This window comes from Phascolarctos cinereus, unplaced genomic scaffold (assembly GCF_003287225.1).
Source record: "Phascolarctos cinereus isolate Bilbo 61053 unplaced genomic scaffold, phaCin_HiC Scaffold_5;HRSCAF=322, whole genome shotgun sequence".
Classification (NCBI taxonomy): domain Eukaryota; kingdom Metazoa; phylum Chordata; class Mammalia; order Diprotodontia; family Phascolarctidae; genus Phascolarctos; species Phascolarctos cinereus.
Genome location: NW_027555958.1, coordinates 354,319,111 through 354,333,707, shown reverse-complemented (window position 1 = coordinate 354,333,707; position 14,597 = coordinate 354,319,111). Strand labels below are relative to the sequence as shown.

The window sequence follows — 14,597 nt, the reverse complement described above, 5'->3', positions numbered from 1 at the left end:
CCAATAATGAGAAAGAGTAAATTCTGTCTTCTTCCTCAAATTTTCCATAGTTATTCCCTTTTTTCTTTTCTCTTTTAAGATCGTCAAAATAGAAGGAGAAAAGAAAACACCCCCAGGCCCTGTGTTCATCTTAGGCAATTCCTTATGTAAATCCTTGAGGGCATTCTTGTCTCTTCTCTCCATATGTGGATGTAAGCATTTAATCACCATTTAAATATCTCCAGTTGCTCATATATATTTACATTTCTCATGTCCTCCTGGCTGTTTTAATTTTGAAGGTTTTACTCATCTTTTTTATCACAGATGTTTGAAAGTCCTCTATTCTATTACAAACTCACTTTTTTGTCTACATTATTATGACCAGTATTGAAGAATATGTGGTTCTTTTTTTTTTTCAAATTATTTCAGCTTTAGTAGCCTACAACATTGATTAAAAAGATGTGTCAACTTTAGGCTTTTCATTTTAGGTGGATTGCTCCTAAGTACAGAGAGCTACATAGACAAATTGAGCTAGATTCTAAGAAGCAAGTGTATAAAAGGAGTAATGGAAAGTTGTGAGAATGGGTTAAAAGAGTCAAAGATATGAGCTCTTCCTGAATGAGGTGGTCTAGATGTAGGAAAAGGTTCTTGGGCCAGAGTCCTTGGTGGCTGCCATTGCTTCATGGTTGGTAATTCAGAGGACTAATCGTGCTTGTTGGGTCATAAGAACCTTGAATCTCTTCTTGGTAGAGATACGGTGTCTTGAATACTTGTCATCTGGGAAGAACCTGACTGGGTGAACTGAAGAGGTCTGTTGTCCTGCAGGGTTTGTTTTCCTTAGGGTACGGAACCGGTCCCCTTGCTCCTTAAAGTAATACTGCAGAAACATCGTGGCCAATTCACTTCACAATCTGGATATACCATGGAAAGAATTGGAGCCTGGGAGACTCCAACAACAGACACCCTCAGAAGCCCCAGAATATGTTGTTCTTCACTGTATATCTTTATCATTTATCTTTTGGAATATTGCATTCCAAGATTTTCTTTTCTTTAGGGTTGTTGCTACCAAAACTTATGTAATTCTGATTGAAGTTTCTTCATATTTGAACTCTTTCTTTATGATTGATTGTAGTATTTTTTTCTTTTACCTGAAAGCTCTGGATTTTTCTCTAGAATATTCCTGGGAGTTCTTATTTTGAGGTTTCTTATATGAAGTAAGTGGTACATTTTTTTTTCTGCTTTGCTTTTTGGTTCTTATAGATCTGAGCAGTTTTCATGTGTAGTTTCTTAAAATATGTTATTTGGGTTTTTTATTTGGTCATAATTTTCAAGAAATACAATGATTATTTATAAGTTAAATTTTTTTTTAATGGACAAAAATCTGTTCCCCCCTCCCTTCCCAAAAAAGTGCTTCAGGCTTTAGATAGCCTTGAATTCTCTCTGGTCAAGGAAACCTCCACAGATTTCTGTCCTCTTGTGCCCCTGCTGGCTTCCCTAGTAGGACTCATTTTTTCATTGCGTATAAGCTTCTGGCTATCTTTTTGTGCAGTTCTGGAGCTCTTTGGATTTCTTGATCATTATCTTGGTTTTTAAAAATATTTGCTAGAGTATATATGGAAGAGTTCAGCTCTTCTATGATCTTTTACATTACATTTTTACTGAAATTCTTCACTCTTTCTCTTTTAATGCAGCTTAAGATTACAGTAACTTTTTTGGTTGATATACGAGGCAAACCAATTTAGCTTTCATTCCACAAAATCTCCATATATTTTTCAAATAACTTGGAATCTAGGCATGACTCTTTACCATCTTGTACTTTGGGAATTGAAATTTTAATCAAAGTGTCAACTTAGTATTTCTTTTTCATTTTATTTAGCACCATGTTAAAGTATTGTACATATTTAAGTAGTAATCTATGACTGCTATGAAAATTATTTGAAGTTTGGTTAGTTTAGGATTTACTTGAAAAATGTGATCCTTTGGCTAGATATTCTATACCAGGGGTGGGGAACCTCCTGCCTCCAGGCCACATGTGGCCTTCCAGATTCTTGGGTGCAGCCTTTTGACTGAGTCCAAGTTTTACAAAACAAACCATTTTATTAAGGAGATTTATTCTGTGAAGTTCAGACTCAGTCAAAGGGCTGCACTTGAGGACCTAGAGAGCCACATGTGACCTTGAAGCCCCAGGTTGCCTACTGCTGCATGATTCTAATATAAAGATGGAATTGGCACAATAAAATGCAGTTCATCACAATGGAATTTGAACTATTTTCTTAGTTTATTCAGTATGAATGAATTGGAAGTAATTCTTCTATTTGTTTGTATTCATATATGAATGTTAAAGTATATGGTAGTATGAGGGCAGAATGTGTTATTCAATGGCTGGAATTTGGTCTTATGCTGTTTTTCATTTTCTCATTTGAGTTTTGAAAGATTTTAAATGTAAATTATAAGATATCGCTGACATCTTATCATGCCTCTTGAATTAGATGTCCAAGAATCTCAGTTTGAAAAAAGAATCAAGTAGGCAAAATGAGGCAGTATTTGAAGTACATATACATTTGAAAATTCCTCGAAAAACTTTTTATATGGGGGATGATTCATTTGACAGTGTTCCAGATTCCTTATTTGAGCATGACGGTTTTCAACGCAAACTTTCAGAGCCTTTGGATGAAATGAAATTAAATAATCCATTCGATGTTTCCACCAAAACATTAGATGTACTATTTTCCAGAATTCCCAGAAGAAAACATAAATTACGATCTAACACTGAAGAAAAACTTTCTGGTAAGAAAAATGGGCACTTTATTTTGCCTTCTGATACCTCACAGCATGGAGGCAATCCAAAGTTCTTAAAATTCTCTACCAGCTTTGCAGGTACCACCAAACTGGAAACAATTCAGTCATAGGTCCTATCATTTCTTTCTTTCTTTTTTTTTTTTTTTTTGGTTAGGCAATGGGGTTAAGTGACTTGCCCAGGGTCACACAGCTAGTAAGCGTTATGTGCCTGAGGCCAGATTTAAACTCAGGTCCTCCTGAATCCAGGGCCAGTGCTCTATCCACTGCACCACCTAGCTGCCCCTCATTATCATTTCTTAATATACTCATCTCCTCCATTTAATCTTCCCTGGTAAGGAAAGACAATTAAGAAAAAACAATTTGACCAAGTGACCAGATCTGACAATATGTATTATATTCTGCATTCATAGCCCTCCACTTTTTTATCAATAAGGGGGAAGATAGGCATCATGGCATAATAGATAGGGCTCTAGACTTGGTGTTGGAAATACTTGGATTCAAATTCTATCTCAAGACACTTACAGCTATGTGAACCTAGACAAATCTCTTAACTTTATTCTGTCTCATTTTCCCCATCTTTAAAATGAAGGAATTGGACTTGATGGCCTCTAAACATATGTTCCTGTTATCCTAGGTTTTTAATCAGCTATTCTTCAGGAGCAAGGCTCAACCAATGATAACTGGCAAAGTCCATTTACTAAGATGCAAAGGGCTTGTAGCTACATTGACGGAAGGTATATTCACACCAATAAAACCACTTATCTTTGGAAATATTAAAAAAGATGAATAAGGCCATTACAGATGAAAAACCTTAAACAGTCTTACTGAATGGTACAGTGGAAAAGTCACTGGCCTAGTAGTGAGACAATTTGGGTTCAAATTCACCCCACTGCCCCCCCCAGTCACCTATAACCTCTGTGACTTGGTATAAGTCTTTTAATCTCCCATGGATGCTATATGTATTTGTGGGAAGTAGTGAACTAGATTTAAGGAGAATGTTTTTTATTACCATGTTATCTGAGCATAGCAGTAGCCCTCTGAGACCCTTCCAATTCAAGTAAGAAGTTAGATAATGCTGCTATTTCTCCTCTCCTCCTTCTCCTCCTCCCTAGGTTTCATTTTGCTTATCTATGAAATGAAAGCATCAGACTAGATAACTTCTAAAATCCCTTCTGGATCTAGATGTGTGATCTTATGATTCTATGAAATAATAGCTAGAAAATATTAAAAAGAAAAAAGAAAGTATTTTCTGTTTTACATAGCTTGTGTATAAGTTGCATGCATTTGGTAAATTGGCTTAAAATGCATCTTCAAAATGATCATAAATAGATTCATAGTAAAATTTATTTGTTTCATTTATGAGCTGAGTATCCTTTTTTGCTAATAGTAATTAATTTTATTCTCTATCCATGTTTACCAACCTTTCATTTTGCTGATCCAGCCTTCACTTAGTTTTTACTCTTTCTTTTTACTAATAAAATAGAAGAAAAATCTTCAGTGGACCAAGAAGACAGCTACATAATGAAGTATATAGAGTAAGTGTCAGAAAATTGTGTGATTCCAAGCAAAAAAAAAAAGTTTCATGTCATTTACTGCATTGCTCTAAAATTTCTATTATTTTCTTTTATAGCGTTCCTGAATTCCATGCAAATCTCTTCCTAACTCCCAACAGATTGGAATTTTCCAAGAAAATTCAGGAAGTGATAAATAATTTTGAAAAATCTCTAAGTACGTTTATATTTTAAATGATCCATTTAGAGCAATATGTATATTTGGTGGTGTGGTCTCAAAATGGTTCTGTTTGCTCCTTCCATAATGATGCGTAAAGGAAAAAGCTAAGAAATAGTGTACAGCAGATGATCAGAAATATAAGCAATGAGTGTATGGGATTTTGGAGAGCATGCTACAATTTCTTGTTTTCTGGCCTATGAAGCACTGGTGAGGCTTCATTAATTCATTAATTAATCAGACAGCCTAGTTATCACAGAGTTCATTCTTGAGACTTTTTAACTCATTACTCCTGCCTTCTCTCTTGAGAGAGTCTGTTTTTGAATCCCTAGCACTTAGCATAGTGCCTGGTACATAGTAAGTATTTGTTAAATGCTTGTTGACTGACTGGCCTAAGCTAAAATCTACCCAATTTCCTTTGAATAACAATCTATAAATAAAGACAGTCATGGAGATTATGAAGGAAAATAAGAAAAGTCATAAGGGTACAAGGTCACTGCATATTGTAGCCTTCTAAAAACTAATATATATTCAGAATCCTCATAGAGAATGTGACTACCTTGGATAAGGAGATCAGAGTTCAAATTCTGCCTCAGGCATTGACTAGCTGTGTGACTTCTTTTCCTTATCTCTAAAATGAGAATGACAATCCTTTCACTGCCCTTCTTAGAAGGTTGATGTGAGGAAAACACTCTGCAGACCTTAAAGCATAAGTTATAAAAATGAGTTGTTTTTATTGGGCCCAACCCACTGGTTTTACAAAAACTGAGACCAAGAGAAATAAAACAACTTGTCCAAGTTCATAGTTTGCGCTGGAAGAACTTAAGTGTTTAGAAGCCCAGTTCAAGGTTCTTTTGGCTCTACTATGTAGCATAGTTTTGGGGTTCTTTCACTGTACTGCTCTGTGAGAATATTTAACTTCACCAGGTAGTTCTTCACCACCAAGTGGCCTTAGAAAACTGCAAATCCCATCAGCACTACAAGATAGCAGAATTGTGGTGGCAAAGCATTTCCTCTAAAACTTTAGCATGCTCCATAACTGCCCAAGGGTTTGTGTCCTTCTGCCTGGCCCATCCTCTCCCTCTAATCTTCCAACTTCATATACTAATAACATATTGTCTACATTTTTTACCTTTCTCTTCCCATATGCCTGTATCCTGCCTACTCATCAATCAATAAGCAAGTATTCTGTAAGAAACTATTAGTACTTAGCATTGTACTATTGTTTTTGTTGTTGTTCAGCCTTTTAGTTGTGTCCAGCTCTTCACGACCCCATGGATCATACTGTCCGTTAGGTTTTCTTGGCAAAGATAGTGAAGTGATTTGCCTTTTCCTTCTCCAGTGAATTAAGGCAAACACAGGGTAAGTGATTTGCCCAGGGTCATGCAGTTAGTGTCTGAAGTCGGATTTCAACTCAGGTTCCTGACTCCAGGCCCAGTGCTCTATCTACTGCTAGCTGCCTTACATTATACCAGGAAAACAATTACAAAGTAATACAATTCCTATTTTTTATAAGCTTTTGTTTTAACTAAGGAGACAAGTACCATAGAGAATAAATGCAAATAAATGTAAGATTAGGGAGAGAGGGAACCAGCAGTTGGGGGATCAGAAATAGCTTCATGTAGAAGATAATGCTTGAATTGAGTCTTGAAACAGAGAGGTGAAGGATTGCATTCTAAGCATGGGGGCCAACCTATTCAAAAGCATGGTGAAAGGAGATGGGAATGTTATGTATGAGGAATAGTAGGAATCCTAATTTGACTGGATTGTAGAAAGCTTGAAGAGGAGCAATATATAAAAAGTCTGGGAAGGAAGATTGTCATCAGGTTGTGAAGGGCTGTAAATGCCAAACAGAAGACTGTATCTGATCCTGGAAATAATCAGGAACCAGTGGAGCTCATAGAGAAGGAGGGCGACATGGTCAGATCTGGACTTCATAAATATCGCTCGTCAGCTGTTTGGAGGATGGATTGGAGATGGGAGAGAGGAGAAGCTGGGAGATCAACTAGGAAGCTATTACAAGAATCCAGATGGGAGGAGATGTGTGGTCTTAGAATAGAATGGTGGCTGTGTTGGTGGAGAAACAAGGACTCAACTATATATGAAAGAAGTTGTGGAGGCAGAAACCTGGCTGGCTGCAAGGATAGTGATGCCAAAAGTTCAGAAAGCAGTGAGTTTTGGAAGAAAAATGAATTTTGAGATACCTATCCCACAAGCATTTTCAAATGTTAAATAGGCAGTTAATAATGTGAGATAATAATGGCTCTCAGGAGAGTGACTGGATCTGGAAATAAAGATCTGGGCAGCAATGATCCAAATTTCTCTCCTAAATCCTAGTCTTACATCATCAGTTGCTTCTCTTGGATATCCTGAATCCTAAACTCATTATGTCCAAACCAGAACTCATGATCTTTCTCCCTAAATCTGTTCCTCCTGCAAATGTCCCGTTTCTATTGATGAGCCCGCCATCTTTCTGGTTATCCAGGTTTGTAACTTCAGATACATCCTTGACCCTTCTGCTCCTCTATCCCCATATAGCCAGTCAGTAGTAAAGTCTTACTGAGCACATTTCCATGGCGTGTCTCACACCCTTCCCCTTCTCCCCAGTCACATAGTCACCCTCATTCAGATACTTGCCTGTCATCTCTTGCTGAACTACTGTAAACGCTCCCTGATGTGTTGATAAAGTTCTATAGGGAATAGTGATGGCTCATGTGTCTCCATCAAGAGCTCATTTGTTAGATCATGTTGTTGTTTAACAAGTTTTTTTCCTTATCTGAATCTTTTCATGTTTGGTGTTGGGTTTAATCTTATACAGGAAGCTGACTTGGAAATGGCAGCTAGGTGGCTTCATGGATAGAATGCAAAGCCTAAAGTCAGGAAGACTGATGGCCTCAGATATTTATTGGCTGTGTGACCATGGGCAAGTCACTTAACCTCTGTTTGCCTCAGTTTCCTCAACTATAAAATCGGGATAACAACCTCCTGCGATGGTTGTGATGACCAAATGAGATAGTATTTATAAAGCACCTAGTACAGTATGTAGCACATAGTAGGCACTATATAAATGCTCGCTATTATTATTACTATCAACATTATTATTACATGATTCCTACATTTGTAAACAGGCATTTTCTACCTGTCAGTAGCCATATTTTTGTCTATATATGTGACATGCATTCCACCTTATATCTAGTCCCTTGAACGTTTTTTGAAGCAGGTATTCATGAAATATTAAACATGGGTATTCTGCATAGTCTGTGACATTTACCTGACCTTTGGCCACTTTAATTTTTTAATCTTGAACCCTATCTCCCAACATATTTTTCTCTATCTTCTCATTTTTTTTCCCATTAATATCCTTGTGTATTAATGTTGCGTTTGTCCTTCATTCTTGAAGAGGACCATGACATCAGGGAGGTGATGACATGACTTGCAGTTGACTTTGATTTGAATGAGGGAGGGCTGTGCAAGATCATCAGCCTCACTGTCTCCTCCAGAGCCATCTGGGTCCAGTGGCCAAATATTCATCAGGACACCTGGAGAAGGCTCAGGGTGCAATGGAAGATCCCGGCCCTTTTAAACTAAGGTCTTTTCAGGTTCTCACTTTGAGTGAGGCAACACCCATTCAGTGAATAGGCCTCTTTAAGAAGTGAGTCAAGGGGTGGTCCCTTTAATAAAAAAAAGAAATCAAACTGGGGGTGGAGAAGACCCTCAGGGCTGCTGGCCACAAAAGATATGGTTACTATTTATATTCACTCTGCACAAGAGGGCTCAAAAAATAACCATGAAATGGTGCTTGGACAGGGACCTATTGTTGTCCAATCTATGAGCTCCAGTATTAGTGTAATGTTAGATTGGACTTCTGGGAGTTTTTCAAATTGTTTATCAAGTTTTTTTCCTGCCTTTTTATGCTAACCAGTGTTGGCACAAAAAGTTGTAGTTATTTTCATGGGTGTTCATTTTTCTTATTATAGTAAACTACTGTCCTTTTCATATGTAACAACGTAGTATGAAAAGGGCAGAAAAATTATATTTGTACAAAGAAATAATTAAATCAATTGCTAGAAGATGGTTGCTATTACCTCTCATAGATGAACATTTTGATGCCTTAAAAAAATAGGAAAAGAACTTTGATTTTATAAAAAATATTATAAAACATGTATATGAATAAAGAGTTGTCAAAAGAGATTTGAATAAATTAGGACAGAAAATGGAAAAAGTAAAGCACAATGTTCTAGCATCCTAGCGATCAGCCTTTCAACACTTTGCTAAGATAATTCTCTTCTAATGGTACTTGGGAGTTTCACAGAAGTCACCAGACTTAGAATTTTATTAATTATTACAAATAAACCCCGCAATGAAATATGTATCACTGTTCTTTCTTTTCTTCTCTCTTTTATTTTCTGACTTTTTTCTGTCTCCATTTCACCACATTGATTTCTTCCCTTGTGAACACTCACCCCATACTGACTCCTTTTTTTTAAATTCAGACTTTGACTTTCTTTTACTCTAGAGCAATGGTGTCAAGCTCAGGAATGCAGGCCACTGAACTATACATTAGAAAACCTGTGAGCCACATATTGGCTTAGAAAACCACATGTTAATATTACCTGTGTTTTTTATCATATTTTTATTTTGTTAAATATTTTCTGATTATATTTTAATCTGGTTTGGGTAGCACTCAGGAGTGCTGTGGGCTGCAAGCAACCCAGCACAACCCATAGGCTAACACCTCTGCTCTAGAATTATTAGAAACTCTTAAGTTTCTAAGGGAAATCATCTGCTCATGTGGCTTAAACAACTGTCTTTGCAGATGTTTCCAACCCTGACTTTTTCCCAGTTTCATATCTATTGCTTCCTATAGGCTCAAGCAGTACCTGAAAATTAATGTTTAAAACCTGTGAAACTCAGAAGAGAGAGAATTTGGTGAGCTGTGTATTTTGACATATAAACAGATGTTGGCTAGAAATAAAAGCCCATGGCGATAAAAAAACAATTAAGGAAAAGTCAGGGTCAGAAATAACATCTAGAAAGGGCGTAGTTGATACTACACGAACAGATAAACTTTCTTGGAATCCAAGGATTCCAACGGTGAGAAGGCCAGAGAGCACAAAGTAGAGCCTTGGGGAAAAAACAACCGAAAATGAGGAGCCACTGGGATTTTTAAAAAATATTTACAAGGGAGGAAGCTAAACATTGTAAAACAGATTAATTAATCATTTCTAAAACAGAAAACAATGTGTTTATCACTAACATTACCTTTGCTATCCTCTGAGTTGCAGAGGATTAAAACTGCTCCTTTTCTCTCCCTTTTTCTTCATCTCTAACAAAGATTCAAAAATTTTTTCTAACATTTCTATACTAACACAGATCTTTACTTCCTGTTTTCAAAGTTACTGCCCTTGTTTAAACTCTGATCACCTCACACCCACACCCCTACTACAATAACCCAGTAACTGGTCTTCTTTTCTCCTGCCTCACTCTTCTTATCTTGGTACATCCTGTACCAAGTTATTCCAGAACTTTTCCCTGAACACGATTTTCAGTGTGTCACTCCTGCAATCCTTTTTTCCCCCTATTAAATGCAAATCCACTTAACATTGAAGACCCTCCATCAATATCATATCATCTCTTATTTTACCAGCCCTATTTCTTAATAGCTATAAGTGCTATGAGTAGGATTTAAGAGTTGTTATAGATGGGACTGCTAAAATACTAATTTTTTAAATTGTGTTTTTTAGCTCACTTTATTCCTTTCAGTCAAGATCAGCGCCTGTTTATCTTTTTCTTTGATCCTATGACTATGCAAATACCTAGTGAACAAGAATTGGAGAGACAGAAAATACTGACAAGATGGCCAGATTACTCTGTCCTGTTTGAAATGGATCCTGCCTACCAAAGCAACGTGAGTTTAGTAACAAAGCTCAAAATAAGATCTGAATTTGTAAAGTGATTATCCAAATCTAGTACCAAGTCCAGAGTCAGGAAGACCTGAGTTCAAATTTGGCCTCAGACACTTACTAGGTGTGTGATCCTTGGCAAATCACTTAACCTCTGTTTGCCTCAGTTTCCCCAACTGCAAAATGGAAATAAAAACACCTACCTCCTAGAGTTGTTGTGAGGATGAACTGAGATAATATTTGCAAAGCAGTGTCAGGCACATAGTAAGTGCTATGCAAATGTTAGCTGTCTTTATCATCATCATCATCATCATCATCATCATCATCATCATCATCACCATTTTTAATTCTGCCATTCTGGAAAGAGTGATGTAAAGAAGAAATGTCAGTCTGAATATTTCACAGACTCCTATCTTTGTTTTCTACAGCAGTTTGGGCATTTAGAACTGATCTTTAGCCTAATAAAATTTAGTCCTGAATTTAGCTTAATGAAATTAACTTTTCAAAGTGAGTAAATAATTTAAATTTAATAGAAAGTATTAAAAATGAGGTTTCTTAGTGTCCATTGTAATTCCTAACTAACTGTTAATAATTTATTTACAGATTGTGAACCTTCTGACCATTGTTGGTAATTCAACGGCACGAGTTGAATGTTATAGCCACCAATTTCTTCGATTTTGTACCATGGTAGAACAAGCAAAGAAAATGGCATACAAAATATCAAGACTACAAGAACAATTAACCTCAAGTGATTTTAAAGATATCTTGGATGTATACACAGACTATTTTAGAGATGTTGTTTATATGGCTGTTGAAAAACGCATTAATATTATCAAGGTTGTAAGTCTTGAATATCAGTCAAGCTGCTTACCCTATATTGAAAATGTCATTAAAATGAGCCATACACTGTTGGAGTCCATGATTCAAGAAAAGAATACAAGCCTCTTTGCAGTAAGTAGTTTGCTAATGTTCTTTACCAATAGGGTTATAGGATATGCATGGTGATTAGCATGTCTAGAAAATGTTTCCCTATAGTGACAACTGTCTTTTAGACTTAAGCTTTTGCTAATTCCAGTGCTCCTCAGAGAAAACTTGTACCTGACTGTGTGGTCATACTTTAGGCAATGTAAACTTTATGCCAGGAGTCATCATGACAGTTAAGGCCCTGGTGTCCTTTAAAGATTTTCTGTCTCTTGGCTCATAGCTACTTCCTAGAAAATCTAATTCAGTGTATGTAGGATATTCTCCAAGATACTGAGAACAACTTCCAACTTGTAATCATGTAGTTCTCTGTATAATAGAATAACCCCATCACTAGGTTGCAAACATAGAAGACTATGCAAATGAGGAAAGAATGGGGGGCAACACTCGAACCTCATTTTCATCTGACTTGGTCAGTGGATGATAGAATACACACAAATTTGGGTGAAATACATTGCACTAAACATAAGAAAAGAGAAGGAATAGGAGGAGGAGAGAAGAAATAATGATAGAATATATTCAGGGAGAGATTAGCACTGAGCAAAGGCAAAGCAAAAACTCTAACCTTGGAAGATCAATTCCAAAGAGTCATTAGGAAGGAAGGATGGAAGGAAGGAAGGAAGAGAGGGAGGTAGAGTGGGTGATTGAGTGTTGGACAACAGAAAAAGAAGAGGGGCATGGGAGCAGTAAAATATTATATTAGGCATAGAGCACTAGTGCTAAGTAAGCTCATTCCTTCTCTCTCACCACCCTCTTCTTTATAAAGAAGGAGAAGAAAGCAAAGAAAGGAAAATTATGATTATAGGATGGAGGAAAATAGACAATTGGCATTCATAATTGTTAATGGGATGAGCTTACCCTTAAAATGGAACACAATAGCAGAATGAATTCTTCTTTGTAAGAAACACACCTGAAACATAATGATTCATGCAGAGTTATAACAAAAATCTTATCTATCATGCTTCTGCTGAAATTGAAAGGGCATGAATAGCAATCATGATCTCTCAGATAAGGCAGCAGTGGAAAAAAAAAGAGAGAAACTTTATTTGAAGAGACAAACAGGGAAGATATATTACGCTGAACTATACTATAGGTAAAGAATTAATATAAATACTTAATATATATGCAACAAATATGATAGCATCTAAATTTTTAAAGGAAAAGTTAATGGGTTACTGGAAGAAATTGGCAATAAATCTATAATAATGAAGATCTTCAACATACGCATTTTCATACCTAGACAAATCCAACCAAAAAAATAAATTTAGAATAGAATAGAATTTTAGAAAAGTTAAATTATGGACATGTGGTGGTTATTGAATGAGAATAGGAAGGTATGTGTGTATATATATTTCTCAGCTTTATATGACACCTGTTCAAAAAATAATGATGTGTTAGAGCATAAAATCCTTACAAACAAATGTAGAAAACTAGACATATTAAACATATCTTTTACTGACCACAGTATAATAGGCTACTGAAGAAAAAATTAAAAGTTAATTGGAGATTAAATAACTCAATCCTAAGTAATTAGTAGGTCAGAAAATAAACTATAGAAGCAAAACATGATTTTGTTTAATGTGATGATAACACTGAAACAGCATACCAAAAATTGTGGGATGCAATAAAGCAGTCCTTATGGGAAATTTTCTATTTCTAAAGATTTTCATCAACAAAAGCAATAAAGAACAAATGAATAAATTAGGTATATGACTAAAAAGAAAAATTTAAAAACCCAAATTTTAAAACTCCAAATAAGCATCGAAATAGAAACATCTGAAAGTCAAAGATAAGCTTAACAAAATTGCGAATAAAACAAAAAGTTATCAACTTAATGAAATGCAGTGCTTTAAAAACAACAAAATTGATAAACCATTACCTAATTTGATTTTTTAAAAAGGAATAGGAAAACCAAATTCTAGTATCAAAATTTTTAAAAGATTTCAATACAAATTAAAAAATACAATAAAAAATTATTTTGCCTAATTATATAATAAAACAAACAAAATGGATAAACATTTACAAAAATATAAAATTCCTACCTTAACAGAATAAGGAAGAGGTGATTTAAATGATATAATCTCTGAAAAATAAATTGAACAAACTATAAACACACACAACTCACAAAATCTGGACCAGATGGATTTACAAGAAATTCTATCAAATATTCAAAGAACAATTCACTCTAATATTATATAAACTGTTTGAAAACAGAAGCAAATGAACATAATAACCTTATTTTTTGATAAACCCAGAGACCCCAGTTTACAAGGATAAGTGTTTACTGTTTGACAAAAACTGCTGTAAGAAACTAGCAAGCAGCCTGCCAGAAACTAGGTATAGACCAAAATCTCACTGTCTATCATGAAAAGCTCCACATTCATATGACTTAGTCATAAAAACTGACAAGATAAACAAATTAGAGGAGCATGGAATAAATTACCTTTCTGATCAATGGATAGGGGAAGAGTTCATAACCAAATGAGGGTCACAGAAGATTAAAGTGGATAATTTTAATGACATAAAATCTTAAAATGTTTACACAAATTCAATGTAATTTAGATTAGAATGTAAATAGGTAACTGGGTAAAAAAATCTTTTAAGTATGTTTCTTTCAAGACAGCCTTATTTCCAAAATATATAAGGAACTGGTTACAAATTTATAAGAACAAGAGCCATTCCCCAATTGATAAGTGGTCAAAGGATATGAGCAGTAAGTTTTCTAAGGAAAAAATCCAAGTAATTAGTAGTTACATGAAAAATGCTGCAAATGACTAATAATTAGAGGAACAAAAAATTAAATTAACTCTGAGGTTCTACCTCAAAGAAATTTGATTGACATGACCCAAAAAAGAGGGAGTTAGAGAGACTGAGGGAAAACAGGTCCATTAACGCCATGTTAGTTTAACTAAATTGGTGCACACATTCTAGAAAACAATTTGAAACTAAAGTCAAAACACTTTCAGGCCTATTCCCTGAAGAAGTTAAAGAGAAAAAGGTCTTAAATGTGAAAAAGTATTTGTGGCAGCTTTTTTTTTTGTACTGGCAAAGAATTCTAGATTAAGGGGGTGCCTATCAATTGGGGAAGGACTGAACAAATTATGTCAAATGGATATAATGGAATAATAAGAAGTGATGACCAAAGAGATGGTTTAAAAACAGTGTAGGAAGACTTGTATAAACTTATGCAGAGTGACATGAACTAAA

The 14,597-nt window shown here is 35.4% G+C and overlaps 1 protein-coding gene and 1 pseudogene across 1 annotated transcript in view; one reads left to right on the top strand and one right to left on the bottom strand.

Annotated features, from left to right (window-relative positions):
* The window catches only part of DNAH14 (dynein axonemal heavy chain 14), a 340,072-nt gene that overhangs the window by 39,506 nt on the left and 285,969 nt on the right, over positions 1-14,597 (top strand). The window contains 5 exon segments of the mRNA XM_020982026.2: positions 2,469-2,766; positions 4,262-4,313; positions 4,409-4,506; positions 10,251-10,414; positions 11,013-11,360. Of these exon segments, the coding sequence (XP_020837685.1) occupies positions 2,469-2,766; positions 4,262-4,313; positions 4,409-4,506; positions 10,251-10,414; positions 11,013-11,360 (960 nt within the window).
* Positions 581-868, bottom strand: LOC110205406 (H/ACA ribonucleoprotein complex subunit 3 pseudogene; annotated as a pseudogene).